The sequence below is a fragment of the Petromyzon marinus genome, chromosome 1 (genome assembly GCF_048934315.1).
Source record: "Petromyzon marinus isolate PM22_M1 ecotype Great Lakes invasive population chromosome 1, UKy_Petmar_22M1.pri1.0, whole genome shotgun sequence".
NCBI classification, from domain to species: Eukaryota; Metazoa; Chordata; class Hyperoartia; order Petromyzontiformes; family Petromyzontidae; genus Petromyzon; species Petromyzon marinus.
Window position 1 is genome coordinate 7,017,388 of NC_133667.1, and position 17,572 is coordinate 7,034,959.

Consider the following 17,572-nt stretch of genomic DNA (forward strand, 5'->3'; position numbering starts at 1 on the left):
CGGGCAAGACCCGCTTGACAGCTCAACTCGCCCCTGCGTGGGTCAGCCTCTGCCGACGCGGAGGTCTCTGCTGCCGCCGGGGTGGTGAGGGTCGCTGTTTGGCGACGAGACTGCGTGCACACCGTGCATCGCCAGCCGAGTGCGCACCCGGGTCAACACTCAACCACCGTGCACGCTGTGAGCGAGCTGTGGCGCTATCTACCGACCGCGTCCTGAACTGCAGCAGCGTATCGACGACATCTAAATCCGTTCAACACAGTGACCGCCGAATCGACTGATACGTATGACGCGCACGCCCCCTCACCACACGACAAGCAGGCGTCTGTTTGACACAAAGATCGACTCCGAACACTGACTATTCAAAACAATTCATGTCACTCAAACATACACAGGTCCTTAACCAGAAGCCAACACTCAAGTCTATCGGCCATCAGTGGCTGTGAAGGCGTCACAACGAGACCGAGTGACAACCACCCGTCGTTATAAGTATATCCATAGTTGTCCTCTTTACTATTTAGTGGGCTGTACTCTTAATCGCATAAATATTCAACAGATCCATCAATACGAATTGACTTTTTGACACCTCCCGTAGAGCCACGCTCTTGTGGGGAAGGGTGTGTCCCACCAGATCCTCATCAGGCGATCTGGTCCACAATTAATGAAAACTTGGTATCAGGTAAGATCTTCAGGAGAAAGGAGCACCCCATCGCATGCCCTTACTCCAAGCCATTATGTAGTCAGATAATCTGCCGATTTATCTGTTGAGATTTGTGCCTTTGAGAATAATAACTGTTTTAATTGTTTTTCTTATCGTATAATCTTTAAAGTACCTTTCGTTTGTAATCGCCGCACGTACTCGCGTACTCTACAGAATAATCACCTGTTCCGTGACCCAGTGTGCTAACAACGTGATAAGGGTTGCATATAATCAATGATCAATAACGAGTGCGATACTGCGGGAACAATTCAAGTATAATCATTCATTATAAAGTTACGGTTTTTGTTTAGTATAGCATTTGCATGTTCTAATAACTCTCTCTTTCACTAACAACAATCGCTTCATGCGGGGTCCATGTGTTATCAAAGTGAAATCGTACAGTCGTTGATGATACTGTCTTGATACCGTGTGGATACCGTGTTGAAGTTCCGAGATTGAGAGTTCACATACATATTATAGTTAAGGCTTAAATAGAAAATAAATTGATTAATACAGAAGTGGTCGTGTGATTCTTTCCTGAAATTTTTGCATAAGATCTGTATCCTGCAATGAGATATGAACTCAGGAACCTAAACTATAAACACACCAATCCACACTCATTAAACTAAAGCGAATGATATGAACCTGGGACCTAAAATATGAACACTCGGAGAGTGTTAAAGCGATAATCCATGTATTATGCTGATCAATAATACGAAGTTAGACAATGAGGCCAAATTGACACTAGCGTAACTGCACACGATTGATTGCGTTATCCTGATTGATAACCCCACCTCGTCAACGAGGTGGGGCCTGATTATCATAAAGGCTATCATTAACACAACCACACCCACTCGTATAAATTAATACGATTACCTCTCTAATTAGCATAGTTATATGCATAATTACACAAATTAACATAATTTTGGATTAATTATGCAAATTTCGAATTTCATTTAATTTTCATTACTTTTCATCAATTTTCACACACCCACATATACAACAACCCCAATGGGCTCCCCCCTATCTCCGGTTATAGCTAACATTTTCATGGAGAAATTTGAGACTGACGCCATCCAGACTGGCACTCTGCGCCCAACCTTATGGAAGAGGTACGTCGATGACACTTTTGTCATCTGGCCACATGGCCGGCCTGCTCTAGACCAATTCTTCGACCACATCAATTACATACACCCAGCCATCAGATTTACCATGGAAGTCGAAAAAGATGGCAAGCTACCTTTTTTGGATGTCCTAATAAAAAAGAGACCTGATGGTTCAATGATCCACTCTGTCTACAGGAAAGCTACCCATACGGATGCTTATCTGAAACCGGATTCCCACCACCATCCATCACAGAAGAATTATCTCATCAAGACTCTGTACCATAGAGCCCAATGCATATCCGACCAGGAACACATAGGCAGTGAACTCAAGCACGTACACCAAGCTCTTAAGGCTAATGGTTACTCCGACTAAACAATCCGCAAAGCTATGACTCAATCCATGAAGAAGGACCCTCTTGAGGAGCCTTTCAAAACCATCACTTTACCCTACATTGCGGGGATCACAAAAAATATCTCCAAAATCTTGAATAAACACAAGATCCAGGTCCGTTTCAACACATTACATAAAATCCATGATCTGGTTCCGTCTGTAAAAGATGTGATTCCGGACATACAGTACCCTGGTGTCTACAAACTAAGTTGCCTCTGTGGTAGTAGTTACATTGGAGAAACCAAACGCCATGTCTCAGACCGCATTCGTGAACACAAAGCAGACCTTTAACACGGTAGGACCAACACCTCGGCCGTGGGAGATCATTGTTATAATTCAGTAGGCTCACATGACATTGACTTTTCCAAGACAGAGGTTCTTTGTAAGCCATCTGGCTACCATGAGAGATTCGTTCATGAGGCTAACCACATATACAAGCACAGAGACAATTTCAACCGAGAAGACGGATTCTGGCTTAGCAATCATTGGAAAGATTTTATTAACCATTTCAGGTCTTAATTGATTGTTCACGCTTACAGTGGCTTTCAGACAGCATACATTAATTTTTCGTCTCCGCCTCCTCTTTTCAGAACATAGATGGACTAGTCCTTCTAAAGAAACTGCCAAATCGCTGCGCGTGGCACTGACGTTTTTTTAAAATAAATAAATACACCGTTTAAAAGTAAATAAATTAATGCAAACCGACACACCTGATGATGACTGTTTGTGTTATGGTCGAAACGTCGTGAGAATTTTTATTGTTTTATATATATTTTATTATTTTATTGTTTCCCTTCAACGTGACTTTACCGAAAGAGCTAAGAATATGAATTACTGCAGTCACGAAAGCTTGGGCTCATTACATTTTATATTGACTTCCGCCACCTGACGCTGGCCCATGCATATCCCTTTGCTGTGCATTGACGACTCTTTGGACGCATTAGCAGGGGCAACATTCTTTTCACCATTTGATTTGTCGTCAGGATTTTGGCTAATTCTATTGGATGGTAGTTCTAAATGAAAGACAGAATTCAGAACACCCCAGGGACTTTACCAATTTAACAGATTACCCATAGGGTTACTTACAGGGCAGGTGACATTTCAGAGACTCATGGAATTGGTGCTTGCAGGACTACAATGGGAAACATTTCTTATATACAGTGAGGGGAAAAAAGTATTTGATCCCCTGCTGATTTTATACGTTTGTCCATGACAAAGAAATGATCAGTCTATAATTTTAATGGAAGGTTTATTTGAAAAGTGAGAGACAGAATAACAGCAAAAAAAATTGATTTGCATTTTAATGGGGGAAATAAGTATTTGACCCCTCTGCAAAAGATGACTTATTACTTGGTGGCAAAACCCTTGTTGACAATCACAGAGGTCAGACGTTTCTCGTAGTTGGCCACCAGGTTTGCACACATCTCAGGAGGGATTTTGTCCCACTCCTCTTTGCAGATCTTCTCCAAGTCATTAAGGTTTCGAGGCTGACGTTTGGCAACTCAAACCTTCAGCTCTCTCCACAGATTTTCTATGGGATTAAGGTCTGGAGACTGGCTAGGCCACTCCAGGACCTTAATGTGCTTCTTCTTGAGCCACTCCTTAGTTGCCTTGGCCGTGTGTTTTGGGTCATTGTCATGCTGGAATACCCATCCACGACCCATTTTCAATGCCCTGGCTGAGGGAAGGAGGTTCTCACCCAAGATTTGACGGTACATGGCCCCGTCCATCGTCCCTTTGATGCGGTGAAGTTGTCCTGTCCCCTTAGCAGAAAAACACCCCTAAAATATAATGTTTCCAACTCCATGTTTGACGGTGGGGATGGTGTTCTTGGAGTCATAGGCAGCATTCCTCTTCCTCCTCCAAACACGGCGAGTTGAGTTGATGCCAAAGAGCTCCATTTTGGTCTCATCTGACCACAACACTTTCACCCAGTTGTCCTCTGAATCATTCAGATGTTCATTGGCAAACTTCAGACGGGCATGTATATGTGCTTTCTTGAGCAGGGGGACCTTGCGGGCACTGCAGGATTTCAGTCCTTCACGGCGTAGTGTGTTACCAATTGTTTTATTGGTGACTATGGTCCCAGCTGCCTTGGGATCATTGACAAGATCCTCCCGTGTAGTTCTGGGCTGATTCCTCACCGTTCTCATGATCATTGCAACTCCATGAGGTGAGATCTTGCATGGAGCTCCAGGCCGAGGGAGATTGACAGTTCTTTTGTATTCTTGGTTCTTTCGGTAAAGTCACGTTAACGGGAAACAATAAAATAATAAAATATATAAAACAATAAAATTATCACGACGTTTCGACTGTAACACAAACAGTCATCATCAGGTGTCCATTTGCTAATAATCGCACCAACCTTCTCACCAAGCTGCTTGGCAATGGTCTTGTAGCCCATTCCAGCCTTGTGTAGGTCTACAATCTTGTCCCTGACATCCTTGGAGAGCTCTTTGGTCTTGGCCATGGTGGAGAGTTTAGAATCTGATTGATTGATTGCTTCTGTGGACAGGTGCCTTTTATACAGGTAACAAGCTGAGATTATGAGCACTCCCTTTAAGAGTGTGCTCCTAATATCAGCTCGTTACCTGTATAAAAGACACCTGGGAGTCAGAAATATTTCTGATTGAGAGGGGGTCAAATACTTATTTCCCTCATTAAAATGCAAATCAATTTATAACATTTTTGACATGCGTTTTTCTGGATTTTGTTGTTGTTATTCTGTCTCTCACTGTTCAAATAAACCTACCATTAAAATTATAGACTGATCATTTCTTTGTCAGTGGGCAAACGTACAAAATCAGCAGCGGATCAAATACCGTTTTCCCTCACTGTATTTGGATGTTATTGTTTTTGGCTCCTCCTTCAAGGAGCACTTAAGCTGAGACAGGTCTTCCTTCGAGTGTGTGCTGCCAGCTTAAGTTCAAACCACCAAAATGTCGATTTAAAGCTTTCGTGACTGCAAGGATGCATCTTCTTTGGTTCTTTCGGTAAAGTCACGTAGAATGAGAATAACATAATAAATTAATAAAATAAAATAACACAATAAAATTCTCACGACGTTTCGGCCACAACACAAGCGGCCTTCATCAGGTGAAGGGACGAGACTGTCTCGAGGACAGCGCTGGAGCGAACACAGCCAAGCTCAGACCGCGACCTTTAAGCTGTGTGAGAAGAAACAGAGCGCCTTGACAAAGGAATTAGCATAAAAATTAGCATTTAATTGGCGGACTTAGCATGATGAACGGTGTAGAGGGGGTGAACATGTGCAGACCGGCGAGGGGGGGAGGGGGAGTTTACATATTGATGGTGTGAAAAGGGAATTTAAGCTGCTGCGAAAGTTTGGGATACCACTACTTGAAAAAATATACTGTACCATTGAAAATTAGTTTAATAGTAATAGGTTTTACCCTTTTGACTGGCACAAAAAACTGACACCTTTATTCAAGGCATCATGTTTGCAATAACCACAACACAAGCAGTCAAAATGCAAACAAAAGAGACAACTCTGATAATAATATGCACTGTCCCTGAATTTGATTTGTCCACATCCGAGACGGCTTTTCTTAGAGCCTAGTCTCCACTGGTGTTGGACCAGAAGACGCCAAAAGGCGTACAACTCAAAAACAGCGCACTATCAGAGTATTGAGGGCTCGGGGTGAGCATTTAGATTATGAGACCTCCTTTGCCAGTAACAAGATATAGTGATAGCTTTTACCCTTTTAAATGGCACAAAAACTGACACCTTTATTCAAGGCATCATGTTTGCATGATGCCTGTTTGATTTGTACTAGGTGCCTCTGTGGATGTGTAGGCTTTTTACTTTAACATAGCCATTTCTGTGACCAGTCACAAGCTAATCACGAAGCTATTTCAATGCTAAATTATCCGAACCAAACATTAAACTAATTTTCAATGGTACAGTATATTTTTTCAAGTAGTGGTATCCCAAACTTTTGCAGCAGCTTAAATTCCCTTTTCACACCATCAATATGTAAACTCCCCCTCCCCCCCTCGCCGGTCTGCACATGTTCACCCCCTCTACACCATTCATCATGCTAAGTCCGCCAAATAAATGCAAATTTTTATCCTAATTTCTTTGTCAAGGCGCTCTGTTTCTTCTCACACAGCTTAAAGGTCGCGGTCTGAGCTTGGCTGTGTTCGCTCCAGCGCTGTCCTCGAGACAGTCTCGTCCCTTCACCTGATGAAGGCCGCTTGTGTTGTGGCCGAAACGTCGTGAGAATTTTATTGTGTTATTGTTTTATTTTATTAATGTATTATTTTATTCTCATTCTACGTGACTTTACTGAAAGAACCAAAGAAGATGAACACCAAAATATCACTTAGTGAAGTCGTCCTTTCGTTATTTGGTACATGTCGTAAGTGCCACAGGAGTTGCCACAGACCCAGAAAAAACACTTTCCGTAAGGGAACGGCCGACACCAACTTCAGTTTCCGAAGTCAGGATGTTTGTTGGCTTTATGTCGTATTATCGCCGCTTTGTGCCAAGGTTTGGGAGCATTGCCAATCCCCTGCATGCACTGACTGCCAAAAACCAAAGGTTTCACTGGGGGAAGGCCCGAGGATAAGGCCTTGACTACCTTGCATGATCAGTTGACCAAGGCCCCACCTCTAGCATACCCTGATTTTTCTCTTGTTCTTTCTTGACACTGATATAAATGATGTAGACATCAGGGGAGTGTTGTCACAATTGCAGAATAGAGTAGAGGTGGTCATAGCCCACAGCATTCACGTGCTCTCTCTGGCTGAGCAACGTGATTGCGTAACCCACAGGGAGCGACTGGCGTTTATCCACTTTGTACAGCAGTTCAGGCCATATCTCTATGGATGACTGTTTATGGTGCGCATAGACCATTTAGCACTTGTTACACATGGACCATCCATTGGGTTAGGTCGCTCGCTAAATGGAATGACTCCAGGAGTTCAAGTACAAAATTGTGCACCAGAAAGGCTTGCGACACAATAATGCTGACACACTATCACAACTGCCACCATTGGACTCCTGCTCATGTGATTCAGGGGTGGCTCGTTGTAGACAGCAGTCCCTCGGGACTTCTTCTGTTGTTGCGCCAGTGTAGTCGATAGGGAATGGTCACACTATGGCTCCAACAGACTGTCACCTGGCACGTACATGAAAATAATTGATCACGCGACAATCACCTGATGGCTCCTTGCGAGCACTATGAGAATGGGCAGAGGCAAACAAACTGGAAGGTGTGGCATGGATTGTTGATGTATTGGGATAGCAAGTCTCAGAGGCATTGTCTTGTAGTACCAGAAGCATTGTGTCAACAACTATTCCATGAAATCCACATTAACTGCTTGGTACATCTGAGTCACCAAACCTGAAACAGAAATACTATTGGCAGGGCATGTCGATAGATGTGCATAAATGGGTAGCGGAATGCCTGGAGTGCATTCGCCAGAATCCACCCGCTCAACCCATACGACCACCCTTGCAGTCTATTACAGTAAAACGGGTAAATGAGCTCATTGCATTGGACATATTGTGCACTTTTCCACACACCACAAAGGGGAACAAATATTTATTGATTAGTGTGGAATATGCTACCTGCTGGCCCTTGGTGTGGTCCTTATCCAATCAGACTGCTGCTTCGATTGCAGAAGCCTTTTTCCAGGGGTATGTTGGACAAGGGAGCGCTGGAACGGGTCCTTACAGACAAAAGAAAAAAATGTCCTCCAAACTACTGCAGGACATTTGTAACATACTGGGTACCAAGAAAGTCCAAACGTCCCCCTGCCATCCTCAAACGGACGGCATGGTGGAAAGACTGAATGGCACCTTGTCCAGTATGTTATGTCATGTTGTTTCAGATTACCAAAATAATTGGGACATGCATACACCAGGGATACTGGCGGCTTACCGCCCGACTCCACATGCATCCACGGGTTTCTCACTGTTCTACTTAATGTATGGCAGAGAACCAGAGCCACCCATTGACAGTCAATTAGTCCAACTTCTAAGCAAGTCAGTCTCTTGGCTGGCTGCTCTTCGCCTCCCCTTGCAGAGATTGCAGGAGGCTTGTAGGGTTGCTCTCGCGTTATCGACTGCAGCACAGGGTGCAAATGCGTGTCAGAGGTTGGCATGTGCTCCTCTGGCTCCATTGTCCTCAGGTTCCGATAGGCACATCGTCAAAGTTGCTTCGCCCTTGGCAAGGGCCTGTTAACATTTTGAATATGCTAAGGCCTCAATGTGTGCAAATTCGACTAGTAAGTCGTCGATGGTTTGTACATCCTAGCAGTCTGAAGCCACATAACATGTCATTGTCACCACCTGCCACTTCATCATCACTGTCTGAATCTGTGGTGCCACGTCTGGGGTCAATGTCCTGTTCCCTACCCTCCCTCAGGCATGGCAGTAACAGAGGCAGAACCAGCGACTGCTCGGATCGCTGCTGAAGGACTAATCACACCTTGATGGGCACAAGCCCGAAATCTTTGTTGACCGTGTGATTGCATCGGATTCACCATCACCGGAGCAGAAGCCATTGTATGCGGCATGGGTGGAGGGAGGTACACTGCTCCACATTGTTTTTTGTTGTGTTTTATAACGCTCATGGAGCATGGACTTCCCTCACTGCATCGGATTCGTCGGTATTACGGGTGCATCGGTGCGTCGGGTTCGTCGGTGCGTCGGGTTCATTGGTTTGTTGGTTTCATCAAGTCAGAGAGCACCGTGCTGTCGGTAGGACAAGTGCACACAAATCCACATGGACCCAAACATTTCTCAGTCATCACATGCCTTTATTGAGGATATGCTGTATCACCCCTCTGCGGCTAGGTTCGAAATGGGAATAGCTGGGACTACTATGTTTCACGGGGGGGGATGATGAAAACGGAGAGTCAGACAAACAGGAGAGGCAGTCAGACACATGCATGAGCATTATGTGGACCGCGGAGCCGATGAGCAACACGGCTCCCTATTGGCTGAAAGAGCGCACCTACGAATAAGCCCACTTGTCAATGGTGGAGGGAGATGAATGACGTCAGACGTATCTCCTGACATGTAAGGTGAGATGTCGGAAGGTGCGTGCACCAAATGGGAGATAAGAATAGGTATGACGAGGGACAGGAGGAGAGAAGTGATCGGATGGAGAGAAACGGGAGAGAAAGAGCGGGAAATAGAGAGAAGAGGATCAGAGAAGGCTTGGGAAGCTCTTGATGGTGGAAGTTGGCATGAATGCACACTGCAGAAGATAATCAAATCTTCTCACACTTTTTTGCTGTTATTTTGCTGCATTATCCAAGCTTGTGAATTGCTGTACTTATGCAATTTGAACTCATTGGGTCAGTTTATTTGTTCACCAAAGTTCCTGTGCCCGATACCATTGCAATAATTGAATATTTGGTCCAACAAGGATTGAATGCTGATGTACCAGCCCTGGTGAGACACTGCCTCACCAATACATACTTCACCTGGAGTGGAACATTCTACAAGCAAACTGAAGGCACCCCAATGGGCTCCCCCTTATCTCCGGTGATAGCCAACATTTTCATGGAGAAATTTGAGACTGACGCCATCCAGACTGCCACTCTGTGCCCAACCTTATGGAAGAGGTACGTGGATGACACTTTTGTCATCTGGCCACATGGCCGGCCTGCTCTAGACCAATTCTTCGACCACATCAATTCCATACACCCAGCCATCAGATTTACCATGGAAGTCGAAAAAGATGGCAAGCTATCTTTTTTGGATGTCATAATAAAAAAGAGACCTGATGGTTCAATGAGCCACTCTGTCTACAGGAAAGCTACCCATACGGATGCTTATCTGAAACCGGATTCCCACCACCATCCATCACAGTAGAATTCTCTCATCAAGACTCTGCACCATAGAGCCCAATGCATATTCGACCAGGAACACATAGGCAGTGAACTCAAGCACGTACACCAAGCTCTTAAGGCTAATGGCTACTCCGACTATACAATCCGCAAAGCTATCACTCAAACCATGAAGAAGGACCCTCTTGAGGAGCCTTTCAATACCATCACTTTATCCTACATTGCCGGAATCACAAAAAAGATCTCCAAAATCTTGAATAAACACAAGATCCAGGTCCGTTTCAACACATTACATAAAATCCGTGATCTGGTTCCGTCTGTAAAAGATGTGATTCCGGACATACAGTACCCTGGTGTCTACAAACTAAGTTGCCTCTGTGGTAGTAGTTACATTGGAGAAACCAAACGACATGTCTCGGACCGCATTCGTGAACACAAAGCAGACCTTAAACATGGTAGGACTAACACCTCAGCCATGGCAAATCACTGTTATAATTCAGTGGGCTCACATGACATTGACTTCTCCAAGACAGAGGTTCTTTGCAAGCCATCGGGCTACCATGAGAGATTTGTTCATGAGGCTATCCACATATACAAACACAGAGACAATTTCAACCGAGAAGATGGATTCTGGCTTAGCAATCATTGGAAGGATTTTATAAACCGTATTTTCATGGAAAATTTTGAGACGGACTCCATCCAGGCATCCACTCTACGCCCGTCCTTGTGGAAGAGGTATATGGATGACACGTTTGTCATCTGGCCACATGGCCGACTGGCACTGAAACAATTCCTCAACCACATCAATTCCATACACCCAGCAATCAAATTCACTATGTAGGTAGAAAAGGATGGCATGCTACCTTTCTTGGATGTCTTAATAAAAAAGAGACCAGATGGCTCAAGGAGCCATTCTGTCTACAGGAAAGTAACCCATACTGACGCCTACCTAAAACCTGATTCCCACCACCATCCATCCTAGAAGAATTCCCTCATCAAAACGCTACACCATGAAGCTCAATGTATCTCCATCCATGAACACCTAACCAGTGAACTCAAACAGGTACACCAAACTCTCAAGGCGAATGGATATTCTGACTACACAATTTACAAAGCCATCACCCCAATCGTGAGGAAGGAGACGATGGGACGAAGGGGTGTACCTTCTATATAGATTTTTGGTAAGCCATATAGTCTGGGTGTTCTAGCAGCGGAAGGTTTTAAGGAAAACCGTTTGGTCTGTTCAATAAATGAAGCTGAATCAGTAATGATACTGTTGGTTTTTGTAATGAGGCAGTTGGTGGGATCTCTTTCAATTTTTGTGTAGCTACCATCATTAAGTAGGTCCTGAATTTTGTTCTTGTACACGTTTTTGTCCATGATGACCGTGGCATTGCCCTTGTCCGCTGAGAGGATGACAATATCTTCTTTATTTTTTTAATTGAGATAACTCAAAACGCTCCTCCTTACTGATGTTGCTGTCTGGTATCTTAGCGCTTTTGAGGGTTGCAGCGATTTCATATCTTGTCACGTTTATAGCGATGTGTCCCAAACCCTTAAGAGCTACATCGACCTGAGCAATGATGTCATCCACTGGTATGTGTTTGGGGGTGAATGCAAAGTTCAATCCTTTAGCCAAAACCGACTTTAGGCCATTGTAAATTGAGCTATTACTCAGATTAATAACAACTTTGTCAACGTCTAACTTTTTAAATGTGTGGATCTGGTTTCTTCTTGGAAAGGAGGTTAAACTTGGAAATCAGCTTATCTTTACATTTAGCTGACATTGTAGTGGCTGATGAAACGGTCATGTTATCTACATGTTCCCAATCAGATGTAGACATTTTTTCTGTCAATGTTAAGTGTAATTTCAAGAGTGTCTTGTCTAAATGATCCAGTTCAGTGCGGAGCAGTCTAATTCTCTCATAGATCAGGGCCAAGCTAGCTCTAAACAAAATTCGTTTAGCATTGGAAGATATGACAGCAGCAGAGGTGAGTGTGAATGAGGTTGGTATTACCTTAGAGCTACACCATAGAGCTAAATGTATTTCCGACCATGAACACCTAACCAGTGAACTCAAACACATACACCAAGCTCTCAAGGCGAATGGATATTCTGACTACACAATCTGCAAAGCCATCACCCCAACCGTGAAGATCCAATCAAAACCATCACCTTGCCTTACAAAGCAGCGATAACCAATAAGATTTCCAAAAACCTGAACAAACACAAGATCCAGGTCCGATTTAACACAGTGCATAAAATTCGTGATCTGATCCCAGCTGTGAAGGACAATTTTCCTGACATGTAATATCCCGGTGTCTACAAACTAAGCTGTATATGTGGCAGCAGGTAAATTGGGGAAACTAAATGACATGTCTCAGACCATGTTCGTGAACTTTTAAAAGGCAGATCTGAAACACAGCAGGACCAATACTTCTGCCGTGGCTGATCATTACTTTAATGCGGCTGGCTCACATGAAATGGATTTCTCTAAGATGACGGTACTTTGCAAGCCGGCTAGCTATTAACAAAGATTCGTTCACGACGCCATCCAGATATACAGACAGACACAATTTCAACCGAGACAACGGTTATAAACTCAGCAATCATTGTAAAGATGTCATCAACAACTTTGGGTCATGACTTTATTTGTGTTTTCTTGTCAACCTCTACTGTCAGCAGTGTGGATGTGTGTAGCGAGGTGCAATGCCCCCCCCCCAACTCTACCCCCCTCTCTCCCCCTATCTCTAACCCCCCCCTCTCTCTCCCCCTATCTCTACCCCCTTCCTCCCCTCATTGCCTAATACACTTCAAATGTGCCCCTCGACATCAGTTCCACCACTATCTAGCGCTTTACTCCCCCTCTCTCCCCTATCTCTACCCCCCTCCCTCCCCCCATTGTCTAACACACTTGGACTGCACCTCTTGCATTCAGTTCCACCTCTATCTCGCGCTTTACTCCTATTTCTCGCGCTTTACTCCTACATTAGCACTGGCTGCCCCACCCATGCTGTTTAGACAGCACAGCTTTCCTTGCTGCTGCCTCGCAACTTTCGGCCCCCGCCCACTCACTTTGGAAGCCCTTATGTTGCGATCGAAATGTCGTGGGTTTTTTGCTTCTATAAAAAAAAGTATTTTTATTGTCTATCTCCGTGACTTTACTGAAAGAAACAAGAACATGAATTCCTGCAGTCACAAAAGTTTGAAATCAAAATTTATTTGCTTACCATTCCTATACTTTGCACTCCAATCGTTTTGTGTAATGTTTGTAACTACTGAACCTCTATGAAAAAGAGCTTCATAGCTCAACAGATATCTCCAGGATGAATACAGATTCTGCTTCTGATATTGCACCAATACCCCAATCCTAAAAAGTTCAAACTATTTTTTATTTTACGAGGTAAGGCCCACTGAGCTATATAGCTATTTTGTAGAAGTGACCTGGCCACAAATGATAGCTCAAAGAAGTGGTTTATCAAGTGGAAAAATGTATAGCAGCCATATTTTCTAAACACATGTTTCTAATTGTATAGGGAAAAACTGGGGACCTGGAGAAAAATCCACATGATCACAGGGAGAACATGCAAACTCAAGGTCCGAATAAAACCCATGACCTCTTGCATCACAGGTGAGGGAGTTAACTTCCCACCACCGTGGCACCCAATGGTGGCTCTCAATCCAATCCCAGATCAATCTCACGATCGCACTCACCTTGTATAATATTCTTCATGGACTCATCCCTAACTACTTATCCCCTCTTATCTTATTCGACTCCCATTTATGCACATTCCACTTAAGCAAGGCAATGAAGGATTTTTTTTAATGAAGCCACTAGTCCACTATTGCTCTGTGGTAGTAGAAATTCGTGGCAATATTAGGATCTAACTGCAAGATGATAGCAACTTTTAGATTTGAAATACACATTCTATGGCCTTATCCAGCAAAAATAATCATCAATGTGACATTAATTTTATACACGATGTAGTAAGCTTACCTGCAGGTTATTTGACTGCATTGTTAGAATACTTTTCAGCAGCTGAAATAAAGTTAACAAAAACATAATAGTTTATACATTTGTCAATGAAAATATTTACCTTTAAAGTTTAGATTTAAGAAACACAAGTTAAAGTCTAAAATTAACTATGTATACTGTTGCTATGTATAAGATAAAATCTTGATTTGAAGCTTTCGTAACTGCACGAATCCATACTCTTTGGTTCTTTTGGAAAAGTCATGTAGGTAGAAATAAAATAAAATAAATCACGACGTTTCGAACGCAACGCAAGCAATCGTCCTCAGGCAAAAATAGCGAGAGCTGTTACCAACACGGAGTTATATATGTTTTGAGTTAAAGGAATGAGTTTACGTCACCACATAAGAACAGCGTGGGTGTAAACGAGTCCCGTAGCAGTGTTAATGGGGATTATAGCGTGGGTGTAAACGAGTCCTGTAGCAGTGTTAATGGGGATTATAGTGCAAAGTTAATGAGCGCATAAGAACGGCTCGGTAGAGAGAGAGAGAATATGTAGAAAGAGCTTAGGGAAAGACAGTGGCATGTTAACGTTAATTAACTCACGTCACCGCATAACAACGTGGGTATACAACGAGTCTATAGCAGTATTAATGGGAATAAAAACGGCCGCGTTGTCTACTGCACTGTGAGAGGAGCATAAGCAGCAGCGCTGTCTGCTGGGCTGTGAGAGGAGCAGAAGCAGCAGCGATGTCTGCTGGGCTGTGAGAGGGCAGAATGGAAGTATCACAGCGAGTTCAGACCAACATGGTTAATGACGTCTTTCCAATGATTGCTCAGCTTTTACCCATCTTCTTGGTTGAAGTTGTCTCTATGTTGATATATCTGGATAGCTTCATGGAAAAATCTTTGATGGTAGCCTGAAGGTTTGCAGAGTACCTTGGTCTCGGAAAAAACAATATCGTGCGAGCCGACTGCGTTATAACAATGGTCAGCTACGGCAGAGATATTGGTTCTGCCGTGTTTCAGATCTGCCTTGTGTTCATAAACCCGGTCCAAGTCGTTTCGTTTCCCCAATGTAACTGCTACTACAGGTACAACTCAATTTGTAGACTCCAAGGTATTGCATATCAGGAATGACCTCTTTCACAGATGGGATCAGATCAAGGATTTTGTGTACTGTATTGAATTGGACTGGGAGCTTGTGTTTGCTTGAGATTTTGGAAATATTTTTGGTAACACCTGCTATGTAAAGTGATGGTTTTGATTGGATTCTCAGATGGTTGTTTGTCCATGGTTGGAGAAACAGCCTTGCGAATAGTGCAGTCCGAGTATCCATTCATATTGAGGGCTTGGCGTACGTGCTCCAGTTCACTGGCTAGGTGGTGTTGGTCGGAGATGCAGTGGGCCCTATGGTGTAGTGTTTTGATGAGGGAATTCTTCTGGGCCGGGTGGGGGTGGGAATCAGGTTTTAGATAGAAATCCCTGTGGGTGGCTATCCTGTAGACAGAATGTCCCAACGACCCATCAGGCCTCTTTTCAATCAAAACATCCAGGAATGGTAGCTTACCATCATTCTCCACTTCCATGGTGAATTTGATGGATGGGTGTAAGGAATTGATGTGGTTGAGAAATTGGTTCAGTTCTGGCAGGCCATGTGGCCAAATGACGAAAGTGTCATCTACGTATCTCTTCCACAAGGAAGGACGTATGTGGATGTCTGGATGGCATCTGTTTCAAATTTCTCCATGAAAACATTCGCTACCACTGGTGAATAGGGGAGGCCATGGGGGTACCTTCATTTTGTTTGTTGACCGTACCATTCCAGGTGAAGTAAGTGTTGGTAAGGCAGTGCCTCACCAAAGTTGGTACATCAGGATTCAGTCCATGTTGGACCAAGTCTTAAATGATTGCTAAGGTGTCAGGTACAGGAACTTTGGTGAACAGAGAGACTACATCAAATCTGACAAGCAAATCATCTGGAGACAGTGAGATGCCCTTGATTAGAGAAACCAAGTGTGCTGAGTTAAGTACTGCTGAGGTAGTCTTGCCCGTGAATGGACACAAGGTCTCAGACAGAAATCGGGCCAGTTTGTAGGTAGGTGAGTTGATAGTGGAAACCATGGGACGAAGTGGAGTACCTTCCTTATGGATTTTTGGAAGACCATAGAATCTGGGTGGTCTAGCAGCCGAAGGTTTTAGGGAGAGCTGCTTGATTGGTTCGATTAGAGAAGTCGAATTAGTGATGATATTGTTGGTTTTTGTAGCCAGGCAACTGATAGGATCTTTGCTGATTTTGGTGTAACTGCCATCATTAAGAAGGTCCTGGATTTTGTTGTTGTATGTGGTTTTATCCATGATGACAGCAACATTGCCCTTGTCGGCTGAGAGGATGAGAATATCATCTCTCTTCTTCAATTGAGCAAGTTAAAAATGCTCATCGTTGCTTGTCAGTTTCGATGTAGTCTCTCTGTTCACCAAGGTACCTGTACCTGACACCATTGCAATCATTGAAGATTTGGTCCAACAGGGAATTAATCCTAATGTACCAACTTTGGTGAGGCACTGCCTTACTTACACTTACTTCACCTGGAATGGTACATTCTACATATAAAATGAAGGTACCCCTATGGGTTCTCCCCGATCCCCAGTGGTAGTGAATGTTTTCATGGAGAAATTTGAAACAGATGCCATCCTGACATCCACCCTACGTCCTTCCTTGTGGAAGAAATACGTAGAGGACACGTTCGTCATCTGGCCACATGGCCAACCAGCACTGAACCAATTTTTCAACCACATCAATTCTATATACCCATCCATCAAATTCACCATGGAAGTAGAAAATGATGGCAAGCTACCATTCCTAGATGTTTTGATCGAGAAGAGACCCGATGGCTCTTTGGGACACTGTCTACACGAAAGCCACCCACACGGATTCCTATCTAAAGCCTGATTCCCACCACCATCCAGCCCAGAAGAATCTCCTCATCAAAACACTATACCATAGGGCCTGTTGCATCTCCGATCAGCACCACCTAGCCAGTGAGCTTGGGCACATACAACAAGCCCTCAAGATGAATGGATATTCAGACCGCACAATCCGCAAGGCTGTATCCCCAACTATGGGGAGGGAACCATCTGAGGACCCAATCAAAACCATCACCTTGCCATACATAGTAGGTATTACCAAAAGATTTCCAAAATCCTGAACAAACACAAGATCCAGGTTCGATTCAACACAGTACACAAAATCCGTGATTTGATCCCATCTGTGAAGAATGTGATTCCTGATATGCAATACCCTGGTGTCTACAAACTAAGTTGTGTCTGCAGCAGCAGCTCCATTGGGGAAACGAAACGACATGTCTCGGATGTTGTTCGCGAACATAAGGCATATTGAAACACAGCATAACCAATACCTCTGACATGGCTGATTATTGTTTTAACGCGGTGGGCTCACACGATAGTGTTTTTTCCGAGACCAAAGTACTCTGCAAACCTTCGGGCTACCATCAAAGATTTGTCCATGAAGCCATCCAGATATATAAACATAGACACAATCTCAACCAAGAATATG

At 43.8% G+C, this 17,572-nt stretch overlaps 1 protein-coding gene across 5 annotated transcripts in view; it reads right to left on the reverse strand.

Annotated features, from left to right (window-relative positions):
* Positions 1-17,572, reverse strand: part of LOC116940453 (uncharacterized) — a 393,679-nt gene that overhangs the window by 103,282 nt on the left and 272,825 nt on the right. For all 5 annotated transcript variants that reach the window (XM_076056201.1, XM_076056147.1, XM_076055989.1 and 2 more), the window contains exon 47: positions 14,020-14,061. In XM_076056201.1, the coding sequence (XP_075912316.1) occupies positions 14,020-14,061 (42 nt within the window). The remainder of the gene's footprint in view (positions 1-14,019; positions 14,062-17,572) is intronic.